The 25457-nt window shown below is 47.2% G+C and overlaps 1 protein-coding gene across 1 annotated transcript in view; it reads right to left on the bottom strand.

Annotated features, from left to right (window-relative positions):
• The window catches only part of TTC23L (tetratricopeptide repeat domain 23 like), a 96904-nt gene extending 77240 nt beyond the window's left edge, over nt 1–19664 (bottom strand). Inside the window, exon 1 of the mRNA XM_078674930.1 lies at nt 19545–19664. Coding sequence (XP_078531056.1) covers nt 19545–19609 — 65 coding nt within the window. The 5' untranslated portion in view covers nt 19610–19664. The remainder of the gene's footprint in view (nt 1–19544) is intronic.
• Between the last annotated feature and the right edge of the window lie 5793 nt (nt 19665–25457).

The following is a 25457-nucleotide window of genomic DNA, read 5'->3' as shown; positions in this document are numbered from 1 at the left end:
GATCTTTTTGGGCCAGGGTTGCTATTCTGCTATTGTGCTCTTTGCCAGTGCTAATGTCAGCACAACACTCAACATAACACACTGAGAGGGGCTTTGTGTCAGTCCCTGCTAGCCATCAGGTGGTTTGGGTCCACCCCCTTTATGTGATTGGCTTGCTGAGTTGTCCGTCACATTTTGAGAGCACCCACTGCATTTTGTATTTTGCATAGGTGTGCCTAAAAAGAGGATTACATGATTCTGCGTGTTTCAAAAGAAAGCCACTAAAACATCTGATAGACATGGACAGAGGGCGTGCCTTTAGGCAGACAATCCTTGCCTGTTGATGGTTTTACTAGGACAGAACAAGCAGCAGCCGCGTGAGCGGATTCTCTAGCGTGAAGTGAGCAGCAGTAAAAGAGTAACTGTGCTGATGACATGAAGTTGTATGCACCGGTGCTCTCAAGTGCTTGCCTTTTCTTACGCACACCAGTGTGTTCACAGTTTGTCCCCAGGGTTGCAGTGTCCACGCCCATCCCCAAATCACACTTTCCACCTGGTTAAACACGTTTCCTTGATTGGTTTTATTCGAGTGTTTTCTATCAAGCATAACAGACGTCCTGTGTCTCTTCCTGGCTCTGGCATGCATGTGTCTATGCAGAGTGGACGGTGCAGAGCAGGCTGCTGGGCTAAGAAAGGCACTGCTTACTTCCATGGGTCCAGGTGTGATGCAGGGCAGCCTGTTACAGTTCTCCTTCAGCATTGTTTCTTTAGAGCACACTGCCAGACAGCTGATGTAGCTGTTGGAATATATAAAAAATACTGTATAGATCATACTTCCACAGCCAATGCACAATCCCGATGGATAAAAAACTGATAAACATTGAGACAGGCCACCATGCAATAGGAGAGCTTGAAGAAAACAATGACTTAAACCAAAGCCACCCAGTGCTTAATGCCCAGTGAAGAGGGACATAAAGTGATGGGCGGAATGCTAGAATTAATCTTGGCCACATCCAAGACCATCAATATTTTGTCCACCATTCCACCTGAGAAGCAAAGCACCACATACAAATAAGCCTTGGCCCTGCTCCATGGGAGCAGTCTACCTCGATCAGCCAAGTTAGGTGTCTTCTAAAAAGGACCCAAGCATCCCCAGACCGGCTGTGGCCTTGTTACACCTGTCACTGAGGTCTAGCTTGAGTCATGTGGCACAGTGAGGAAAGCCAAAACTGATGGGTATGCCCAGAAGCGAGTTCTTTAAAAAAAAAATGTAACCACCCTTTATTTGGTATTTCAATGGCGCCATTTGCCTAGTACATTATACAATGAACAATAAAAATAAAGCACACATTTCAGCAGACGCATATAGCAAAGCATCAGGCACTGGATCCGAAGAGCCAAAAGCAAATCCAATAATGCAATGACATAATGTAGGGCATCCCAATTAAGCGAGGGCAAGTCAAGGCTGTCACCTATCATATGGGATATCGACTGAGAGGTGGGTTGTAGTATGTGTTGATCCCATTAAGAGTTAGTGACGCCATTCTCCGTCATGGTGTGAGAGGATGACTGGGGGCCCCCTCTATGTGAATGCCAGTTCACCTGAGCAGTGGTGGCTGGTGACATTTGAAAGTGGTGGCGCGTAAACTTTGTGGGTGAGCTCCATGGCGAGCAGGCCCAGGCCAGGACCTCAACCAGTCACAGTGACGTGACGCAGCACTCTCGAGTCTCGCGTCTCCACGGGAACGCGCGGGCCACAAAAAGCAGCAGCCAGAGTTTGCACATCCAAAATGTATTTCACAAGTGTGATGCAAAAGCACACAGCATTTATTTTATTTCTATTTCATGAAGCAGCAGCAGAGAACCAGGGCCGCATCCATAAAGGCTCAGGAAAACACGCAAAACACTGTCGCAATAAAAACAGAAACAACAAACAATTAGAACAAGACAGGCATCATACTGTATGATGATACTGATAGTAGCACGGCACCCAGGCCCTGGCTGGCAATGCATGATGATCTGCTGTCTGTTGCACTGCTGCGTCACATCACTGGCAGTGGTTGAGGCCCTGGCCTGGGCCTGCATAATTCGTTGACGGTGAACGGTGCGGATGAGACCGTGGTCATTTGGTGCTGATTTGGCACTGTCTGGCACAGGTCTGGAACGTCTCAGCCGCCCCGTCGACAAATTATGCAGCAGGCCCAGGCCTCAACCAGCTCCAGTGACGTGACGCAGCAGTCTCGACTCTCGCGTCGCGTCTCCCGAGTCCCAAGTTCCCAACTAAAGAAAGAGAGCAGTGCACAGCAGCCAAGCCCACAGCTCCTAACTGCTGTGGTCTGCTCTGGCTGGCCACACAGTTTAATACAGTACTGGTCGGTCATGGTTGGGCCTGGGGGGCCGGGCGCGGGCACAACAGGTTTCAGTGACTGCCTGCTGGTCAGTCTAGTCACATGCAATGAATGGCTGGGGCTGAATGCAAAACCACCAACCCACGCACAGTCAACAATAATATAAACAGCTAATATAGACAGTAGTAGTACGACTAACTCACTGCGTGTCGATCCTTTTTAGTTTTTCCACGAGTTAGACCAACGACTACTGACTCGATGTCCATGGCACCGGCAGGCAGCTCTGCTCAGCTCAGAGAAACTACTACGAAAGGGACTGGACGCCTCGTTCCGAGGGGCAACGAGGTCAGGGCAGCAGAGCATGACTGACTCAGTGGAAGTGCTCTAGTCCTGTCTCTCTCTCACTCAGCCACTCCCTGTTCTGCGTGTGGCTGGCGGGCACGCACAGAGGGCAGAGGGGAGAACCCGGAGCATAGTGCCAATATCGGCCCACTCACCAGCCCTCCCGCAGCAACATGCATGTATCATAAAGAAGCAGACAAGACAACTTTTTGTTGGGATAAAATAGCTGCAGGTTTATTAGCATAACAAATGCCAACAAGGTGGGTTATCTTACAGACGATCCAAAGGCAAGCCGCCCCTCGCGGCCTACCACATGATTGGCCAACTCGCATCGTGGCCTTAGCCAATCGGTGCTTAGCGGTTGTGGGAGGGGATAGCCACTCCCACTTCCGGTGAACCATCAGTCCACCCTCTTGCTCACGCCCCCCCCCCCCTACGAGGGGCAGAGCGTTCAAGCAACCCACGGTTGTTCAGGTTTCCAACCACCCGTAGGATAGACGGGGCGCCGTCGCACCCCATGGTCCACCGCACAGACTTCACCAAATACCCTGTGATTTTGGCGTGTAGCACCCATGCTTATGCAGCAAAGTCTCCTCTGCCCAGCGAATTTACGCATAGCGCAGAACTTCCTGCGCGCAGGCTCCATCGCCTCCCGTGCCAAGCTCCCTGCCACCGAAGCCAGGGGTGATTTCCGACCACTGAGGATTACCTATCGCCCACTGGTTGCGAATTTGCCCCGTGTGGTCATTGTGGTCTTCATCCCCGGTTCATACTTTGCCACATTGACCAGACAACTTCATGGGTATTTACAAATTATCCCTGGTGCCCATAGCAATGGTGTCACAACAGGTTCGAGGAAATAAGTGTAAGGTGTCCATCACTAGACACTGCATCACTTTGTGAAGTGCCAACCTACAATTGCCCGGACCCTGTTATCCACCTGTGACCCTTGATACCTATACCAGTAAAGGAGTCAAACTACCAGATGGTTTGTCACCTGTTTCGCTATAGTCCTTTTTGGTGGATTCGCTGGGACCCATCTGTGTCCCTGCCAAAGCTGTTTCCCCCACTTCAGCTCTAACTGCCCTAGCCCGTCCCTCAAAGACACCTTACAACCTGAAATCCCCAGCTGACTTTGTGAGGGGGTTTAGGGCCAAGCATAGTCCTTCTATGTTACTAACCTATATCTCCTTAAAAAGGCTCCAGCTAGTGTGAGCGGCTATCCCTGTCCTGGCAAGGCGCAACACGGACATTTCCCACCTGGGGACTCTCCTGCCATGGGATAAGTGACATAGAAACGGGTTTCCATGTGTCCTTGTCGTAGAAAGGGGGAACCACATGAAGGCAAACACTTGACCCTTTGATGGGCAGTCGGACCGCCAAAACAACCTTCTACAAACATTGTAATGTAATGTAAAAAATTCTTATAGAGCGCGCTTACACCCAGCGGTTTCATGGCGCTATTGGCAGTAGGGAGACCGGAAGGACAAGGCAAATGCAACGGAAGAGGAAACTAGTTATGTGCCCTGCGGAACTGATGTGTTTTCAGGAGAGACCTGAAGTGATGATAGGAAGTGGTGAGCCTAAGCTCAAGAGGAAGTGCATTCCAAAAGGAGGGGGCAAGGAACTAGAATTTGAGCCCTCCGTGTTTCTTGCGTTTGAACGTAGGAGTTTTGAGTAGAGCAAGATGGGAGGACCGGAGATTCCGGGGGGGGCGTAATGATGGAGAAGGGAGGAAATAAAGGCTGGACCAAGGCAAGCCAATGCCTTGAAGATGGTGCAGCCCAGCTTGAAATTACACCGTTCGATCACAGGGTGCCAATGAAGGGCCTTTAACAGCGGACGGACATGTTGGTGTCTGGGCTGTTTAAAGATCAGTCGAGCCGCCTGGTTCTGAACCAGCTGTAATCGATTCAGCTGATAGGCGGGAATGCCCACATAGAGGGAGTTGGCGTAGTCTAGCCTGGAAATTACAAAGGCCAGTAGAGCCAGGGTGAGGGCCTCTGTAGTGAGAAATCGAGCTATCTTACGGATTTTGCATAAGTGAAAAAAAATGGATGAAACCACCGCGTTGATTTGGGGTTTCATCGATAAATCTTTACAGATGACCACCCCAAGGCTTTTGGCAGAGTCAGCAGGGCGAGGAGGGAGACCTAAATGCCAAAATATGTTGACCCCACGTTTTCCTCCTGTTCTCGCACCGCATCCCACAATTTAACTGGCAGCTACCACCACTGCCTAGTTCCCTGGCATTTGCCAGGTGTTATTGTCTGTCTCGAATGGACTTGAGCATCCATCACTTGGTGCGTGCTTGCCCTTAATGTGATCACCTTGGTTGTGTAGGTCCCTGCCTAGCCGCAAACTTAGCCAAGCTACTGCGGAAATCCCCTGCCTGTGTAGGCCGACCAAGCTACCTCCCTTGGCATCCCGTCCCTACAACACAAGGCTTACCTCTTAGGCATGGCCCTAATTGTCTCCAACATGCGTATGAGGCAAGTTGGGGCTTCTTAGGCAATCACCTTTCTAGACACCGTGCCGAGTAACTATTAATGTCTGTCTCTTGACTAGTTATCCCGATAAGGCACTCGTTGGACCTAAGGCGGCTATTGACAGCTGTATATATCAAGCTGGGCAATTTGGGACACTACTATTTTCACACTGCGTACTTCCCGGCGTGGAGATACTGCCTACGATCTCTCCACCTTAGATCCAGAATGACAACTAACATAATCTGACTCAGAGCAGCCCGCTAGACAATGGCTTCCATTGAAAGACGATGGCAACAGACCTCCAAGCGCTTAAGGCAATACCTCCGAGTAGGGCTCTAGTCTAACAGATGCCACATATATCGGAAACCACATCTGGCTGTAACCGCTAAGTGCTACTGATGCCTCAGCGCTTACTGACCCACAGCCAGCTAACCCTAATACAATCTATTCGTGGCTGGGACTCAACCGTGCAGCGAAATCGCGAGACATCCTAGCCTGACCGTAGCTATTCAACAGACTCCAACACCAGAACCCTCCACAAATCTAGTGGCCTAAAACATTCGCCCTGTGGGCTGGTTGCAAATGGACTGCAAACAAATCCTAGGCATTCTCTACCAATGTTGTAAATGGAGTTTCTGGTAGGCTAGGGAAAGTGCCTGAGCCTGGCTGACCCCACCTCTCTAGTCAGGAGAAGGGAGTACACTCTTAAGCTGAACCCAGCCCACCCCCTAGGTGGCTAGGCAGAGCTTTTGACTTAGCCCAGGGGCAGTGTATCTGAAAAGTGCTAACCGCACACTAGAGGGACTCCAATCCAGGGTATTTAACTACTCTGGAATACATAATTCACTAAGTCAATCGGGCCACAGTCCTACTGCTCCAAGTCCAACCTAGTTCAACACTCCACAAAATTGCAACTTTATCGCTGTGTTGCACGAGTAAGAGCAACCTGTCAACGTATCCAAACGCAACTAATAATTCGAACCTTACCCTGAAAAGTCACCATCACTAGCCCCGGGAAGAGCAACAATCTCAGGCAACTCAACAGCTTCCCTCAAACTTTGCCTGCTGGTTATTTGCTCAAAACACTGGCAGCTAATAGCTTGGTACCCTGAGTGATACCCCTGCTAGCTCTCCTTGCGAGGGGTGGTCCTTATGGACTACTTCTCTTGCACCATTTTTGTAGCTGTGCCTTTAGAAGACCTTTGTCGCGCTGCAGTCACCTAATGATTCTGGCCCTGCACTAGCGGCTCACTTCGGCGTTGGACCAAAACAATTCACCAGGATCCTCCTCAGTCATCGCATCCAGTTATGTAATCAACACGCATTATTCCAGTTACCGCAAGCAGGACTATGGACTCAAAATTAAACCGGGAGTCACAGCCCTTACGCAGGAAACGGTCGGGCGCAACCCAAATCTACTGATGCCGAACTGCTAAAACTACAAACCCTGACACTCATGCACGCATGCAATTCCGCCTATTCCGATCCCACAGAGCTAGGAATGGCTTCGGCAGCAGGCAACAGAAATTCTAATGTAACTTGAAATAATCAAGGCCTGTTCTGGTCATCTCTAAATTAGACTGAAAGCGCCCAACTCGTGGCAGACTGTCACAAGCGCCGGTGCAACAATAAAGTGATGTGCAGCTCTGAAATCAATGCTTGCACCCAACCACAAATGCAACAAGCAGACCTTTCTGCCCACCGCCGCCAGTAACTGTACTGACACCCATTAGACCTTATGCAAAGGACACGTGTTTCACAACCTTTGGTGGCACGAGGACTTTGTTGGCCAACCAGCGAAGTATTCACACAATGCAATAAAGCGAAACCACTTAGTTTACGAGACATGCCCTCATAGGCACCAACGGGACAAGCCGAGGTTTGTACAGAGTATCCCAACTCCAAGGAAAAGCACCCACCAACCAATCCACTGCGCAGATCACACCCCCAGGCACCTGACCCGCCGTCCATATACTGGGATGCTACCTGTTCTGCACTATCCTGTGCCTGGAAAACCAGTTAAATAAAGTCTGCATGAGGGAAAACATACAAATGACCCATGAGTATCCATTGGCAAGTGGGCACGTGTTTGTAAGCAAAATGCTCCCAGTACATCCGAATGACGTTGCCTGTCCTGCGCCACTCTGTGCCTGGGCAACGCGAAAACCCTAACAATTAAACCAATTGCTGAGGCACACCGGGGGAATTGGGTGTCCTTTGTTACTGCTTTGGCTATGGCACAAATCCACACTACCTTTGCCGGAAAGCCTCTAAATTGTGCCACTGCACTTAGGTGGGCTAATCAGATCACGCCTGACTCCGTAGTTTCCTGCTGCGGTTTGCCCCACTAGGATCACTAAGCTCCAACATGGCAAGCAGTTAACACCTTTGACCGAACGTAAAACACAAACCATGGGATAGTGCCACCTGGTGATACAGCACCCCCTCGAGGATTGGGGCTTACCCCTCACAGTGCATCAAAACAACCCTGTAAATTATAAAGAATTGGTAGAAATGGAAGTGCACACCGCTACGTGTCAAGGCCTTCCTCGTAGGTCTACTAATGCCCCTGTAAAAGCCACTTGTGATTAATACCACTGTCTTGGCGCCACACTGTAACCATTTGTGCTACTACCTGTGTGAAACAAAACACAAATTCAAGCCAAATACTCACCAGCCTAAGAGACATTTGAGAGCAGGCATAATCCCTTTATTCACCGGACAAAAAAACTAAATTGCTTTTGCAACCAGTTGTGACACGTGTATACATACTTTAGCTTAAGCGCAGGCCAAAGTCCCCCCCGGTTCCTTCACGAATGACATTGGAGTCGTGCAAACGAGGACTTGTGAACCTGTATAACATGTGATCTGCTTTGTCTGTGATAATGGTTCAAAAACAGTAGCATTGCTATCCCGGCCTAAATATGTAAATGGCAGGCATGTGGAGGGATCTGAGCTTTCAATTGAAACATTTCAAAATATTATCCTAAGACATTAACACCAAACTTGCCATAACATCGAGACAGCCTTAGAAGTACTAACATGACTGTAGTATGTAACTGTGTCACCATCGATGACCGCTCCGACAGAGGGTCGAACCTGTAAACTTGTTTATATCGCACCATTGTATCCCCCAGAGCCAATGAGAACAAAAGGGTAATAATTCTGACTTTGACCAGGCACAAACAAACTAATAAAATGGTTTGAATATCATTTGTCAGGTGGGACTTGAATAACTTGTTGCTACTCTCAAGCGACTTTAAGACTGTAAAACAACCCAATAACAACAGACTTGTAGCCCTACATGACCCACCTGTGGCTCGAACCGGCAAACCTGGCTATTCTAAGTGCCACATTCCAACCGCTTGAGCTCCCTCATAGGTGAGAAGCAACGAAGACTCGGTTTAAATAGACCTCAGTATGTGAGAACGCAGAAACCGACATACAATGTTTCGAATAGCCGATAACAAGGTGAACAACTTTCCTAAAATTGTAAAATGCACTGTGCCGGGTATTGTTATGATTGCCAGTCAGCGCTGAGGCGGCTGGTGTGGGCCTCCCAGTACCGTGACCCCGCACCTTTAAAGCGGTCTGAAGTTTCCTGCTTCAGGTGAACTGCGAGCAGCCATGTGCGCCGCAAGATATCAAAGTTCTGACCCCCATTGCTGCTTGCACCAAACTCACATCGCCATTTCTCAGTCGAGCAGCAGGCTATTAGCTAATGTACCGGCGGGTGGGGTCGCAACCAGCAATGTGCGCCTCATCGTTAATGACATTTTGACTGAAATACCCGGCGCGTCAGAGTAACACCCGGGCTCGCCGCGCCACAACACCGACAGGGGCTAATTCCGGAGCGTAACTGTTGCCTCAAATAGTCTCTATATACAGCCCTCAGTGCGGGTCTGAATGGGCCCCATTGGACTCCACTCGTCACATGCCCGTCGCGCTAGGCTTGATGGTGATAATATCACTCAGCTGCCTCAACCTGCCACCCGCAAAACCGTAACTGATACTCTGCTACGCCCCAGCGTGATGAAGCTGGGGCGGGCGCATCCTGTTAGTGGCGCGGGGGGGAGGGGGAAAAGTCTGTCGTGGCACGCTCCACGCAAATGCTGGCTTGTTGAATAGGGCCACTGCATCGCGTCTCTCGCTGCCCCCTACGGCTCGCTCCAGGCGATACCAGGGAAACGTGCCTTACAGCACGATGTGGACAGAGTGTCCCGCGAACAAAGGAGACCGCAACCACGCCGACGAGGCCAGCCACTAATTACGAGGCACAAGCCCGATGAATGGGAAGGCCCCCGCACACGCTCTCCACCCAAGGCATCTATCTCCACACACCTACCAACGCGGGCTCCAGGAACTGGCTGCCCGACAAAGTGGAGCATTGCTCTGCCCCAGTATGCTGCCCTCCTGCCTCAACACTAACCTCACAAACCGCCGGGAAACCGGGCCATGCCACCCGGCCCTGGGAGATAAGTGATATGCCCAAAATCACAGGATGTATTAGCGTCATTACCGAGATACGAACCCAGTTCCCCCACTTCCGAGGTCGAGCGCCCTAGCTGTTGGCCAGCTCCTCTGCGAACTCGGGCCTCTAATCAGCTTCCCAATCAATAGAAAATATATAGCACGAGCTCGACCGAAAGTCTTGGCGCGATTACATGGGCAACGGTTGCTTATCCCAACAGGCACGGGGTAATACGATATTTACAAACAGATGACTCCCAGATAGGAAGGTGCGAACTAGACTGTAAGACCTCGGAGCACTTATATGAGCAACCGTTCCTGCACCCGGGAACGAACCGGGAACCTATAGACAAAGGTTGCCGCTCTCTGCATTAACCTAATGCAGGGACATATATAACACCCCAAGATTGAGTATCGCGAACTCGCCGAAGAGCTTGGAGCAACATGCGCCTCTGATGATAATACATTCATCTCTCACGGTATGCCAGCCGCAACAGTGGCGCTCAATACCCCGACACTTGTCCTCGTTCAACTCAAGACCTCCTCAGCCCTGCCCCCAGGACGCCTGCTAATTTCCTAGTGCTACAGGTGGTTGGGGCCCAGGGCCTCCCACACGCTAAGTGCCTCTTCCGGCGTACCCCCCCAAAAGTCAGCCAAGCCGCTTATACCATTTTTTGGGGGGGGCGGGGGGGTGTAATTGTCTTCCCTCCCTCAAAATGTTAACTTCAAACACTTAACACGCATAAAGTGGCAACACAACACAAATAAATGATGCTAGAGACGAAAGGGTCCCAAGTATTCACGTCCAAAAGCCACCGAAAAAGCCTGCCTCTGATCCACTCACACGTGGAGCCGAAACACGGGCAGCAGTCCCGCGACCGCCCCCTCCACGAACGATGCCAGAAACAGAATAATTTATAACCTCCAGCGGTCCCACGGCCTCTCTGAGAAGCGAAAACCACGTCACTAAAAGTGGATCACACGTGCGACCCCACATGCCCCCAAAGATAACCGAGGCCGTGGAAGGGGCTTTGCGCATGCGACTATGCCTCTGCACCCCCACAGTCCCCTCGCCAGAAAACAAAGACAGCAGAACCCATCCCCGAGAGGGGACGATTCACCGCAAGCGAGACTACCCGACGACCAGACGAAAACATTACCCCGACGCCAGACCAGGCCTCTGGACGGAGCGACCAGAGAGCACCCAAACGGCGTCAGGGTAAGGGGACAAAGAGGCCGCCAGGTGGGCGAGGAGGAATATATACCTCTCCCCGCCTCCCACCACGGCCGGAAGTGACGACCAGGACCCCTTAGGGTCATGGAGCACTGGGCTGCCCCGTGTGCCATCTTGTGGCACTAATGGGCCGCCCTCTTATGAGTGTCCCCTGCGGGGATGTGTCGGTCGGCCCGCAGAGAGAGCAGCAGAGCGGGGCTGAGTGGGCTTGAGGGCAGGCAGGTGGCAGGCAGCAAATGATGACCATGACCAATCACTGCACTGCTTTACAATAAAGTCATGCAGTGATTGGTCAAAATGCCCCATGCTCCTGGACATGCCCCCTCTGACTGCCTAGAGACAAGCAGCCAATTCAGGCCCAATCCAGGTACTGCTAAAGCAGTACTTGGATTGGCCTGGGGCAGGAGACCTCGCCGCTCCCCAGGAGGCTGTGGGGCTGCAGCTTCTACCCATGCCCCCTCCTCAATTTGCACAGGCGAGAGTGCAAGACTATGTGAATGGCGGATTTGGCACAGTGTACCAAAAGCGGGCGGAATGGCAACTGAAACGGTAAAGGGGCGCCCCACTACAGCAGACGAGCCTCCACCTGGGGAGGCCCGTTCACGCCCCCCCGCCCCCGGGCGCCCCACGCCGTTATTCGGAGCAGCATTGTAGGATACCAAAACCAGTGCGGCAACTTACTGGACATCACCTGGGTGCCATCCACATCTCAGCGCGTTCTGCTGCCTTGGGACTATTCGCACAACAGACCGCTACTGACGAGGCCTCCCCCCGCACCCCCCGGGACGCCCCACGCCGTTTTTCGGAGGATACCAAAAACCAGTGCGGCACCAAGGTAACATCACCTGGGTGCCGTCCAAAACTCAGCACGTTGTGCTGCCTTGGGACTATTCGCACAAAACACAGCTACTGACCATTGTTGCTTCTTTTTAAAAAAAAATGTTTAAATGTATTTACTGTTTTTGTTGCGTTGTATATATTTATAAGTTATTAAAGTTTTATAATCCTACTACTTTGTTGGAGTGCTATATATTTTTAATGTGACACATAATTGTAAAAACTTTGATGTACAAAGAGGCAACCCTGGAATCTTCCGCTTCAGGCTCGGTCCCCTCCCCAATCACAATACAGGATGGTTTTCAGATAGTAGGAACGCGTGTGGTGTGACGGATCTCATCGGGTGGGGGCCTTGATCTACTGTAACTCCTTTGAAGAGGGGTGATTCTTTACAGCTGGGGCCATAAACTACATCTGCATGGCTAGGTGATAGCCTGGGACCGGCCTGGACAATCGGACACAGAGGAAGAGGAGTGTCAGAGGGTGCGGTAGTGAATAGGGCGAAAGGGAGGTGTCGGGCGGGCACAGGGTGTGATTCTCAAGGAAGAGCAGCGCAGATGGGGGGAGGTTTATTGCCCATGCATAAGACAGAGAGCGGGGGTGACCAGTGCCTGGGGGAGATGCTTGCGAGGGTGGGGACCCATGCTAAGGATCGACAGCGTGCAGAGAGTGGGTCTGGTCAAGGCATCTAAAATGGCTGCCGTGCACGACAAAAGTGTGGCATTTGAAAAAAGGCAAGATGGCGCAGACAATGTTTATCAACACTTCCTGATTTCCTTCGAATTGAACGTTAACAGACGTTATCTCTCCCACACTACCGGTCCCCCTGGGCTTAAACGCCGAGATGGTAGGGACTGCATCCCGTGGAGATAGGCCGAGACGTCACTCAGCAAAAAAAAAAAAAAAGTCTATAAACATACAATAAGTTAAAAGTCAATCATTCTTGTTTCCTTGTAGTACGCTCCCCAGTCCGCTTTCCGTTACGCGTACCGGGCGCACCCCACGATAAAAAACGTTTTTTTTTTGTTGTTTTTTTTTTGCCCCGCGGGTCCCTTTTAAAGCCTCCACATCAAACCTAGGGGGTCAGGGAGGATCTACTATGCCCCCTTATGGTCATTTGCCCCTTCGCTTTGGCCTCCTCTTGTCTCTCGATCCTACCGAGAGACAAGATGGCGGCCGCTACGGACTGTTTGGAATGTTTACAGACACCGGAGAGCCAATCAGCTTCGTTTCGCAAAGCTCCGTAACGCGAAAAGTACGCGAACCGGATCGCTGCCCGGAGCGCTGTTACAGATATATATCTTTTTTTGAACGTTAATTTCTCAAAATCCACTGGAGCACATATATTGAGACCTAGCAAAGGCACATCGGGCTTACAGTCCCTACAATTTTGCCAAGTTTCGTGCAAATCCATTCAGCCGTTCGGGCTAAAAGTGAGGCCAACCGCCCTATGGAAATTAACATGGGAAAAACGCGTTTTGGGACCCCCCTTTTTTCTCGGCCCCCCCTTGACGAACCCCCCCAAAATTTTCCATTTTCCTGAAAATTTCAGCCAATTCCGTCCACAAACGCCAAAGGTATTAGACATAGAATTTTCAAAAATCCCATAGAGAAAAAATCCTAACTATATATACCTACTGGCGACCGCCATATATATATCTATATATATATCTATATATAGATATATATATATCTATATATAGATATATATAGATATATATATATCTATATATAGATATATATATATATATATATAGATATATATATAGATATATATATATCTATATATAGATATATATATATATATATATAGATATATATATAGATATATATATATTCCACCAGATGCCACTTGCTTCCTAACACCATAGATCGGGTGCTTCCGTCATGGCAGTTGCAAAAAGAACAATTGATGGACAGAATGCAGAACATACATTCACCCCAGTACAGAGATCTGGGCCTAAATCCATCGTTTTTTTTTGCTCACAACGCCATTCCAGTTTGGACCCAGCCATATGCAAATCAGTCTTGACCCTGCGCCCAATGCACGGGACCCACGTCTGGGCATACCCATCCCACTCGGGGTGACAATTGCAAAAAGAACAATTGATGGACAGGATGCAGGACAATGTCATACATTCCCCCAGTACAGAGATCTGGGACTAAATCCATAGTTTTTTTGCTCACCATGCCATTCCAGTTTGGACCAAGCCATATGCAAATCAGACCTGGCCCTGCGCCCAATAGGAAAAGTCCAGCCTGAACTGCCAGGCCAGGTCCTCCCTGGACTGGAAACAAGCATCCTAGGAACGGTTTCGGGCTTTCAGCCCTCATCAGCCAGGATTTGTATATGGCTGGGTCTAAACTGAGGTGGCATGGTGAGTAAAAGAACGATGGATTACACCCAGATCTCTTGACTGGGGGTGAATATATGATTTATTCAGCATTCCGTCCATCATTTGTTTGCATAGCACTTTCCACCCTGAGTTGGATGGGAATGCTCAGACGTGGGTCCCTTGCTCACTGTGCCACTGGATTCAAGCTAGCCTGGCTGATGAAGGGTAATGCCCGGAAACTGGTCCCAGGATGCTTGTTTACGGTCCAGTGAGGACCTGGCTTGGCAGTTTGGTCTGGACTGTTCCCATGAAGAACAGGGTCAAGGCTGATTTGCATATGGCTGGGTCTAAACTGGGGTGGCATGGTGAGCAAAAGAACAATAGATTTAACCTAGATCTCTTGACTGAGGGTGAATGTATGATTTATGTAGCATTCTGTCCATCATTTGTTTGCGGAGCACTCCGTCGTGGCAGTGGCACACCAAGCATATATTCACCATTAAAATGCCAAAAGATTGGAGCACTCACATGACAGTAGGTTCTTGATTTATTATTTCTTTGGCCAGACGCTTTTTGGCTAAAGCTGCCTTTCTCAATGGTGATGAAACACGTAAATCATCACATGAGCTGTTCACTTTTTAAAGGGACTGAAGTCCTCCCATTGGCTGATATATCATGAATGGCACATCCAAATCAATACGCCTTCATGGGGTGTTAAACCAGCCTAACGTCATCGTTGGGTGTCATGAACAGGTCAAATTTCGTCCCGATGGCGATACTCGTGAGTTCATTCAGGCTTTAGTTGCTCTTTAAGCTATATTAGGCACAAGTCTTACAATTGATTTTTCTCTATTTTACTAGTCAGTAGTCATGTAGATATGTATTTGGAAGTAATCTTCACATTTTGACCTCTTTACCTTTGTTACCGCAAACAACCTTCCATGTATGTAAACATCCAGGAGGTGTTGGCTTAGTAGCATACATCTCTACATTCTATAATTTCCCATTTTGGCTGGTATTTACTTTTCTTGGGCTGCGGCAGTTCTGGCAGTTATACTAATGTTCCACCAAATGCCACTTGCTGCCGAACACCGTAGAACGGGTGCTTCCGCCATGGCAGTGGACACACCATGCATATATTCACCATCAAATCTCACAATGGAATGGAGCACTCACAGGTAAGTAGGTTCTTGATTTATTATTTCTTTAGCAAGACGCGTTCCGGCAGAAGCTGCCTTTCTGAATGGCGATGAAGCGCGTAAATCACCACATGACATGTTCACTTTTTAAAGGGACTGAAGCGCTCCCATTGGATGACATATGAATGGCAGATCCAAATCAATCCTGCTCCATGGAGTGTCAAACCAGCCAAACGCCATCTTAGGGTGCCATGAACATTCCAGATTTCGTCCCAATGGCGATATATATATATGATCTACTTACTGGTGCTCACAACAAGACAAAACCTGTGTGTTAAGCAGGGAATATCCTGCAAAACGTGCTAAGATTTGGGGTAAATGGCTAGGGATATCAGGTGAGGATGCCGATCCAGACTAAGAACACAACAATTATTATGTCTTTTATTCTTGTGTATGCTAGATTGGAAGCTAGGATGGGCTTACTGTTACTTATACTTGTCACGAAATGGAGCGTGTTATGGACTAATGATGTGACTTGTTGTTGTCTGTAGAAAACAATAAAACCTTGTTTATCATTAAAATATATATATCTGTGATATTACTTTACTAGATGGACCTTTTTGATAGTCATAAGAACTAACAATCATGCATGTAATGTGGATGTTTAATGGAGACAATTGACAATATTATAAAGTAAATAAAGCACAATTTAAAAAGCAATTCTTTAAACTGTGTATTAACAGCTGACTCAATTATCTTATGTAGAAAGATATCTGACAATCATATTGGAAGAATCAGATATAGTTAGATTTGTGGTAATCTCTCTCAGCTTCAGTTCAGACTGAATCCTTTACCGGTTTCCATAGATTACCACCAAAGAGGCATCTTGACAGAGATAGAGCCCCAGAGAGAAACCTAGTTTACAGTCATATTTGGTATTATTCATTTTTTGGCCATTTCTTCGTAACATTGTATTAATTGAGAGAAGATGCATTATTTAGGGACAAACCCAAACCCACGACTGCATCCTCAAATATAATCAAAAGATTTGCAGCGCCAAACACTTGACACTAAAAGAAGAGAGTACTTTTTAAACAGCAATAAACATTCAACTGCATACTGAAAAAAAAGATGGACAACACATTTCGGTGTTAACTGTTTGGCAAGGAAATTAAAATCTGGGGAGTAAGATCTTCAGCAATCAGTGACTGATAAAAAGGGTAACTAGAAATAATTTATTGAAAAAGCGTACTCATCTCTAACTCATTCTCTTCAATTCATCTATCAAAAATGTCAAGGTACTCTTTCTCAATCCAAAGTGCAATTTCCTTTCAAACACTGAATGCCAAATGAAAGAGAATGTGTATATCATCATCAATGCCATATCACTAATAAAGAATGCTGTTGCTTTTCGAAAACTTCTGGAATCAAACCGGATCGAAATAGCCTTTGTCACAGAGACCTGGACAGAGGCCTCATCGGACTCAGATCTTTTATTGGCCCTACCTTTAGGATATAAACTCACAAGCTAGACCGGTTAGAGAAAAAAGGTGGGGGCATTGTCCTCATTCTTAAATCCAGTTTTAAGTCTTCTATTAAAACAAATTTGGACATTAAGGACTGTGAATCGTTTAATTTTAAAATTGAATTGAATGGCCAACACTCTGTTAGCGGGATTTGACTTTATCGACCGCCCAAATTCAAGGTAATTTTTCTTGACAACTTAGGCACCTTGCTAGCACATAAAGCAGAGCACCAGAATTTCACAGTGGTAGGGGATTTTAACTTCCATTTGGAAAAAGTTGCCGACACTGAGACAAAAGCACTCTTAGACCATATGGACAGTGCAGAATTACGCCAATTGGTTAAAGGACCAACTCACATAGCTGGGTACTGTTTAGATGGTGTCTTTTCAGATAATCCATCTCTAAATTCGACTGGAGTGTTGCGCTTGGTCTGGTCAGGCCATAAAGCAGTCATATTTGACATTTCATTGCCGCTCAAAAATTACCTCAAAACTCCTAGAGAACCCTATGTCAGTCGCCCTTGGAAAAAAGTTGTAGCTAACTCCCTTAACCTTACTCTTTCAGAAATCTTACCTGACCTGTCCTCTGACCCCGATCAGGCCACAGCTCAATATCACACATGGCTTGACTCGGCCATGATACAACTAGCGCCCCCCAAAACAATGTCTCCAATCCAGGAGGTTACCATCAGAACCCTGGTTCAATAATGACACATTGAAAGCCCACAAACGACTCTGTCGCAAATCAGAGAGGAAGTGGAGACTTGAAAATAATACAAAGACCAGAATGGAATATAAGACCTCCCGCTTAAAACTATAAGAAACTCATTCTCAGGGAAATGGCCGCATACTTCGCGGAGGAAATCCCAGCGGCTAATAACTGCCTAAAAGCGCTGTTCAGCACTGTAAAAAAACTTGCAAAGTTGCCGAAAGCGCCAGACATCAATATCAGTCAAGAATTCTGCAATTCACTAACAGATTCCTTTCAGCATAAAGTTCAGTTCGACTTGTTTGCACAACAGGACAAGAAGTCGGCCCAGACATTGGCCCAGCTTAACACAAATGCAAGCAGTCCATCAGGACTTAACACAAAACTCCCTTGAATCAGTCACCCTGACTCTTTACTCCTTCTCTACGTCAACTGTGGAACAAACCGCTAAACACATCGCGATGACCAAATCGGGCTCCCCATTAGACCCATGCCCTCCTAAAATCATGCACATATCACCTGAAATCATCGTCATCCCACTAACAGCGATTTTTAATTCAATGTTCTTAACTGGTAAATTTCCCATGGAATGGAAGAAAGCCTCTGTTCTTCTTCTTTTAAAGAGACTGAACCTGGTCGCCAAGGAGACTCTTAATGACAGGCCGATATCTAGACTCCTGTTCCCTACAAAAGTGATTGAAAAGGCGATGAACACTGAACATTTGGTCTTTATCAATGATAACAGCATTCTTGATTCCTCTCAGTTCGGCTTTCGTGCCTAGCATAGTACTAAGCTGGCCCTTATAACTGCACGGAGGAACTCAGGCTGATACTAGATGGTGGGGGGAACGCAGCTCTGATCCTTCTGGACCGGTCAGCAGCCTTTGATATGGTTAATCATGGGGTGCTGCGGGAGCGAATCACTTCCATTGGGATCAGGGGAAAAGCGCTGTCCCTGTTGGGCTCCTTCCTGTCGGAACATTCCAAGGAGGTGGGCCTGGGTAACATTGTATCAGCTCCCTTTATACTGACCTGTGGAGTCCCACTGAGCTCTTCTCTGAGCCCAACCCTTTTTAATCTTTATGTCACCCCTTTGGCCAGACTAGTTAGAAGCTTTTGATTTACCCATGTGTCATAATCAGACAACACTCAGATCATCGTCACAGTAAGCAGCCCAGCCAATCAGGCAGTCACTAGGTTTCACAATTGTATGAGCCGCATCACCAGCTGGATGTCAGATAATGGCCTGAAGTTAAACTCAGCTAAGACTGAGGTCTTGTTGCTGGGGAACAATCCAACTTTCTCGACAGATAGCTGGTGGCCAGTTCAATATGGAACCCTGCCCAAACCAGTGCTTAAAGCCAAAAATCTTTGTGTAATTTTTGACACCAAGCTGTTATTTGAGGCATAAATCAATTCAACCACCTCAGCATGCTTTTTCATCTTGATAATGCAGAGGAAAATACTTCCGGCAATACCCTTAGACTTAAGAAAGATGGTGGTAACAGTGCTTATAGCTTCAAGACTGGACTACTGTAATTCCCGTTTATCCAGCGCCCCAAAGCATAGCATTAATAAGCTACAGACGGTACAGAATGTGGCAGCTAGAATATTGCTGGGCATCTCCAACTTTGATTCAATCTCCTCGTCCTTGGCCCGACTCCACTGGTTACCTGTAGCTCAGAGGATTCAATTTAAATCTTTGTGCATTGCATCTAAATCCCTCAATAACAGGAGGCCAACCCATCCGGCAACATTTTTAAAACCTTTTCACCTGCCAGAGCCCTCAGATCCACCAACCTGGGATATCTACTTGTTCCTAGAGTCAGCAGGGCCAGATGGGGCAGCAAGAGCTTTACGGCTACAACTGCCAGCCTATGGAACTCTCTACCCATCTTGCTGAAAAAAAAGCCCAGTCTTGGTTGTTCTCAGCTTAACTGTACCTCTGTGTTTGCCCCGAGTAACATATACCAAAGGCAGCGCCTAGACACCTCAGGGTATTTGTTGTGCTTTATAAATCACTCATCATCATCTTCATCATCATCATGTAAATATGCAAAGACATAGATAAAAAAAATGGAGACATTCAGTTGATATTTAGCCATCCCCACAATGTATAGCTGGCTGAAAACTTACATGGTCGGCGAGTCTGCTTCCAAGTTCATTGTCTCCGTGGGGATATAAATTGGATGGGCCTGCATCTTTCCCCTGATAGAAAGAGAAAGAACATTTTCTTATTATCTAGCTAAGGAGATTGAAGAAGAGTAAAAGATTAAAAAAAGGACAAATGAGAAGTTAAGTTAAGGTAGGTGGAGTTGTAGATTATAGTAAATAGGTAGTAGGTAAGTTGTGGCAGTAGTGAGACCAGGAAGAGGTAGTGTATAGGGGATGGGGAACATGCTGGGATGATGTAGGTTAGTAGTTACCACCATTTTAGTAGCAATTGCCTGGTGGGGCCTCCTGGAGGAAGAAGCTTCTAACCTCTGGGTGACCTATGGACTATGTGACACATCTAGAGCTGAGGAAGAGCATCCTCCAGGAACATGTAGCTTCCAAAAATTGATGAGTTAAACTACAGTCTATGAGGTTTGCAGGTAACTGAAAAGACACTCTACTTAGAAGCAGTAAAGGTGCAACCAACAGCAAGATGCAGCTTCCAGATCAAGAAGTATTGACTGTGATTCCATTGGCCAAATGGAAATTATTTAAGAATTTCCAGGTTCACCGGAGGGAGGGTATAGTAAAACCTATGTAGATGACACTGCAGACCTGATAAACAAATGGCGTAAATTACAACAAAGTTAGTCAATCTAAGTATGTGAAGGCTGCTAAGAAGGGGGTGGACTTTCTCGCCTTATTTTAAAAGACCTTTTTGCAAGAATCACCATGGCCCCGTTGGCCAGATCACTTGCTGCGTCTGTGCGACTCTCAGGCAGTGGGATACCAGAACAAGGGTCATGAAGTCAGGTGGATGGTTCCACAAGGTATTTTTAGAGCAGTGATTGGCGACCACCAACTGGTATAAGAGTACAGGTGGTGAGATGAGTTACTTGAGTATGAATGAAAATTTGAGGCTGTCATCAAGTGACAGAGCTATTGAGTTTGTTAAAAATGAGCTTTCCGCTCCTAGTAAACGTCAGTAAATGAGAATCAACTCTTACCTGGTTCCAGAGGTGTACCAGATTAGGGATCCCAGTAACTGGAAAGCTCTGAAAATGTTACGATGTAGAGGATTGGGGTTTGGTACAGCTAGTATGTAAGTGAAGGTACTCGCATGAACCCGTTTGCTATCAGTGTGGCCTACAATCCTGTGGGTTGATAGAATAAAGGCAGAGGGGGAAACTAATCTCCTGGACCAAAGGATTTATGGTCCTCCCAGTGGGTAGGTTTATAAATCAGGTGAACAGCTCGGACCATGTGGAAGGTTAGCATGTTTCTGCCCTTCTAAATGCACTCAAATGAGGTGTCATGGATATTCTTCAGGACCCTGCCCTCGCTACTGGAAAACCAGAACATTTGTGAAGAAAAGATTAACAAATTGTGGTAATATTGAACCAGCGGATTCCAAGACTGAACAGTATCCACAGTCTGGAGAACCCAAAATGGAGTTGAGCACGCGTCAACACTTCTCTCTGAGGAGGCGTGAGGTGCCTGGTAGTTTTGGGTTGCCCATACCATTTGAGAGCAAGGGGAGACATGCATGTACATCAATATCAAGCACACACGTGCCCTTGCACAACGATCATTGAATGCAGTAAGTGCACCGGATGTATTATGTGTAATACTGCACCAGATACAAATCTCAAGTCTAGTCCAGACATGGAGGCCCAATAGCATTCAACACCTTCTGACCAACCTTATTAACCTGTTAGCCTATTGTATGCCACTTGAAGTACTGACTGGATAAGAAAATCCCTCACTGTGCTTAGATACTAGAAGACGGACACACACAAAAAAGGTTTTTCCAGTGTGGGTAGTGGTGAGATTTTCATCAACTGCCTCCCTCATACTTTCTAAAACATCTCAGCATTCCCCCAACTATCCATATCTAGCTGGATGAGTTTTTCCTTCCCCACAGGCACAATGGGGTTTTTGTGTTGTCTGCTGCTCTCTTCCCTTGCAGGCTGCTTGGGGTTACTTTAGCCAATCTCGGCTTGTTGCCTCAAGTTGCCTTGAAGATCACAGGACTGAAGTACGCTGCCCCCTTTTCCCCTTGGTTCTTTTCTACTAATGGACCTTTGCTGCCAGGCCATCTGGTCAATACATCCAGGGTAAGGGAGAAGACATTAAGGGCAACTCTGTATGGTGACTTAATTGGTTTGCCCTGGATGGGCATTGGAATAAAACGCTGGTCAATGTTCCTGCTCAGGATCCATCCTTGAACCTCATGCCTTCTCCTTATCTCTTGTTCTATAAACTAAATGCAATCCTGACACAGAATCATTGATTTATGTCCCTTTTACTATGCTCCTGAATGCCAATTACACCAATGGTTTGTGTAAGACTTTGTTAGAGGGGATACTGGGCCGCAACTCATTGCTGAGGACCGTAACTTGTGCTATTCATTAACAACACAGCTGTGAAGTGTGACGGACTGACAGCGTGGGTCAATTTCTTCCATTGTAAGCATGCTGCAACCCCTTGAGATTCCAGGCCACCTGTGCCCATCTCTGGACCTGCTTCGGGTGACAGTTTGGGATTACCCGCTAGAGCTGCTCCTGCATCTGCCTCTTCTTCTGCAGCTGGACTAAAAGCCTGAGACCAGCCAACTCTGATTCCTGAAAAGAGACAGCCCACCCAACCTGCCTCCCATTATTACCACTTCTGTCTGAGGTGAGCTATTGTCTTCTGGATACTGGATGGATGTGTGGGTCTGGCCTGCTCTCTCTTCAGGAGCCCTCAGTCTCTAATTCTTGGTAGAATACCTCTTGGTTGTGGAATGGGGAGGTGCTGGAAATTCAAACTGTACTACACCTATCCTTGAATAGAGACCTCATTCTGTGTATGATAAATACTCCAACTTGCTGTTGCTATAGAAGTACCACTAAATGATAAATCCCTCCTTCTGCAGGAGTTGCACTCTCTTGCCCACCGAGGTCTGGGGGATTTGCTTTTGATCAGAGTGACCATCAGCAAAAACAAAATTACCCTTGATTTGTTCTACTATTGGCACCCTCTGCCTGAATGCACAGGCACCTAACCTGAGTACTCCAAGACATAATCTGAAAAGCTATTATTTATCTAACAATATACATCTTGCCTTTTCTAACAGTGACCATTTTGCGGACATCGAAAATCAAGTGACTGGAGCATATTTGTGAGACAAAGCGAAGTGTGAGACTGTGGTTGAGGCTAGCTGTATCTAACCACACCACCCCCTTTAAACGCTATTTCCCCACTGACATGGTGTTTCATAAGGAGAATGCACATTTCATATGTGGCAAGAAGTCTTATTCCTGGGCTCTACAAGATTGGGCTTTGTGATTCAGGTTATGTAGTCCATGTCATCCGATACATCACAGAACACTCTTTTCATCAATGGTGGTGACTCAGTATTGTTCTCTATGTTATTTTCCAACTATAGTGTAAAGCATGATATGATACAAACTAGACACAATGCCCAAATGCTAGAAAAACAGCCAATGATACAGTAATTCCTTAAGCCTGATAGAGGACAGACACTGAGTAAACAATTATTTTGCAGAACAGAAAAGCCCCGCGTTATTTCTTCATGGCCAAACAGAGGGTTTGTGCTATATTAGTGTTAGAATGTTGCACCTCATCTCTAACACCTTTCTCAGTATTCGTGAACAGATGGATCACAATAAAATTAGCATAAAGTAATTGGACAAAATTAAAAGTGGCTTGGACATAAACAGAAGAGACAACTGACCTTGGATATCTGGAATTTGTTGGATATGGGGAATGACAATTTTCAAAATAGTTATAGCAGTGACTGTTGTCATACTAACCTTTATGTTCCAATTAAAGTGAGCCTATGCATCATCCAATGTGCTTGCAAAAGTAAAGGTTTTGCCCATGCTTATGTGCTTTATAAAACATTATTGGTGATGATGAAGAATGTAGCAATAAAGAATTCAAAACTGAAGTAATCAGGCTACATGCTATAGAGTTGTTCTTAGAAATGGAGGTTTCTAGTTGGCAATGGTTTGCCTTTGTCCAAGTAGAGACCCTTCTTCCTAGTCAGAGTAAGGGGGATACACTCCTAAAACAGCCCATTGGCAGCTTGATACGAACAGACAGGCCTATCTCATTGGCAGTGTGTAAACATGTGTGCACACATACAGAAATACAGTGAACACACTGCTAATGCACACCACACCAGTTTAGAAAAACAATGTATCTTTATCTAAACCAAACAAGACCAAAACAACAAAAATCCACAATACAGTAAATAAAATATGACTTTTAAAAGGTAGATCCCGTTCTGTCCATAGCAAACTATAGATGTGACACTTTCAACACAAAGTACCTTGGCTGAGTCAAAATCATAAACAAAAACAGCCGTAGGGAAGGTGATGCGTCGGTTCCTTATGCACAGGGAAGGTGATGCGTCGGTTCCTTACTCCAGAAAGTGATGCGTCGATTCCTTACTGAAGGGGAGGTGATGTGTCGGTTTCTTACTGTGCGAGGAGGTGATGCGGCGGTTTCTTACTGCAGCCCCTGCGTTGATGTAGACTTGGCGCCCCGGTGCAATGTGTGAGGATCGGAAATGCATTAGTTCTAGATGCGGCGGCAACAACAGCACTGCGTTGGTTTTACCAGCCGCGGCGCCATGATGCATTGGTTCTTGCAGTCACACACGAGGGCCTGCGTCAGAATTGGTATGGTGATCTCTGACTTCGTAGATCGGCGATTTCTCCCACCGCAGGCAGGCACTGCGTCAGTTTCTTTGCCGATGCATCGGAAACAGGTGCGGGTGCGTCGTGCTTCTCTTTGTTGCGTTACTTTTCCAAGTTCCCAACAGCAGGAACAACCTCCAGAGGCCCAGAACAGCAAGAGCCACCTCTTGGCAGGTCAGAATTCCCAGCAAGGAAGTTCAGGGGAGCTGGGGCTAGAGTCGTTGCATCCCTGGGACTTCGAAACAGGAGGCAAGCTCTACTTCAAGCCCTTGGAGATCTTTCTCAGGCAAGGGACACAGCAAAGTCCTTGTCCTTTCCTTGGCAGAATCAGCCACTGCAGGCCAACCCCAGAAAGCACACAGCAATGGTGCAGTACTTCTCCTTCAGTTTCTCCAGGTCTTCTCCTTGGCAAAGGTTCCTCTTGAATTCCAGAAGTGATCTATGAATTATTTTCTCACCCTGAGACTTCCAACAGAAGGTAAGCTCTACTTCAAGCCCTTAGAGAAATCTCTAATAGCAGGATAATGAACGTACAGTCCAGTCCTTTCCTTCCCCAAGACAGAAGCAACCACTGCAGGCTAACACTAACAGCACACAGTACAGGGGCAGTAGTTCTCCTAAGCTTTCCTGGCAGGTTGCTTAGTTCAGCAGTAATCTAATAGTCTGGGGTCTGGGCCCCACTTTTTATAGCACAAAATCCTTTGTTCTCTAGTGGTAGAGAAGCTCTTTTCCCGTCCAAAACCCGTTCTGTCCTCTCTGGTGCAGCTTCCTGGCAGGAGGTGGAGACAGCATTGTCCAGGGCAGACCAGGCCCATTCAGGTGTGAAAAACATCTCCTCCCCCTATTCTAAATGCAGCCCAGATCTATTCAGCCCAGCCCTGACTCATTTAGGAAAGGCAGGACACACATCAATCCCCCGCCCCGCAGTGGCTGTCTGAGAGAATGCACATCCCTAGCCCCTGTCACTCCACAGCCAGACAGTCAAACCACAACCAATCAGAGGCACACAGGAGGGCTAAGCAAGAACATACCCACTTTCTAAAAGGGATATTTTCAAATACACAATATAAAAATCATCTTTACTAAAATATACATTTTTATATTCTGAGTTCAGGCATACTAAACTCTCTCTTTCTATCTTGTCCCAATGGGAAGTTATATTTATAAGATGTTATGAATATACTCC

This window comes from Lissotriton helveticus, chromosome 2_1, assembly GCF_964261635.1.
Source record: "Lissotriton helveticus chromosome 2_1, aLisHel1.1, whole genome shotgun sequence".
Taxonomy (NCBI): domain Eukaryota; kingdom Metazoa; phylum Chordata; class Amphibia; order Caudata; family Salamandridae; genus Lissotriton; species Lissotriton helveticus.
Note: the sequence above shows the minus strand (reverse complement) of the source record. Positions and strands in the feature narration are given on the sequence as shown.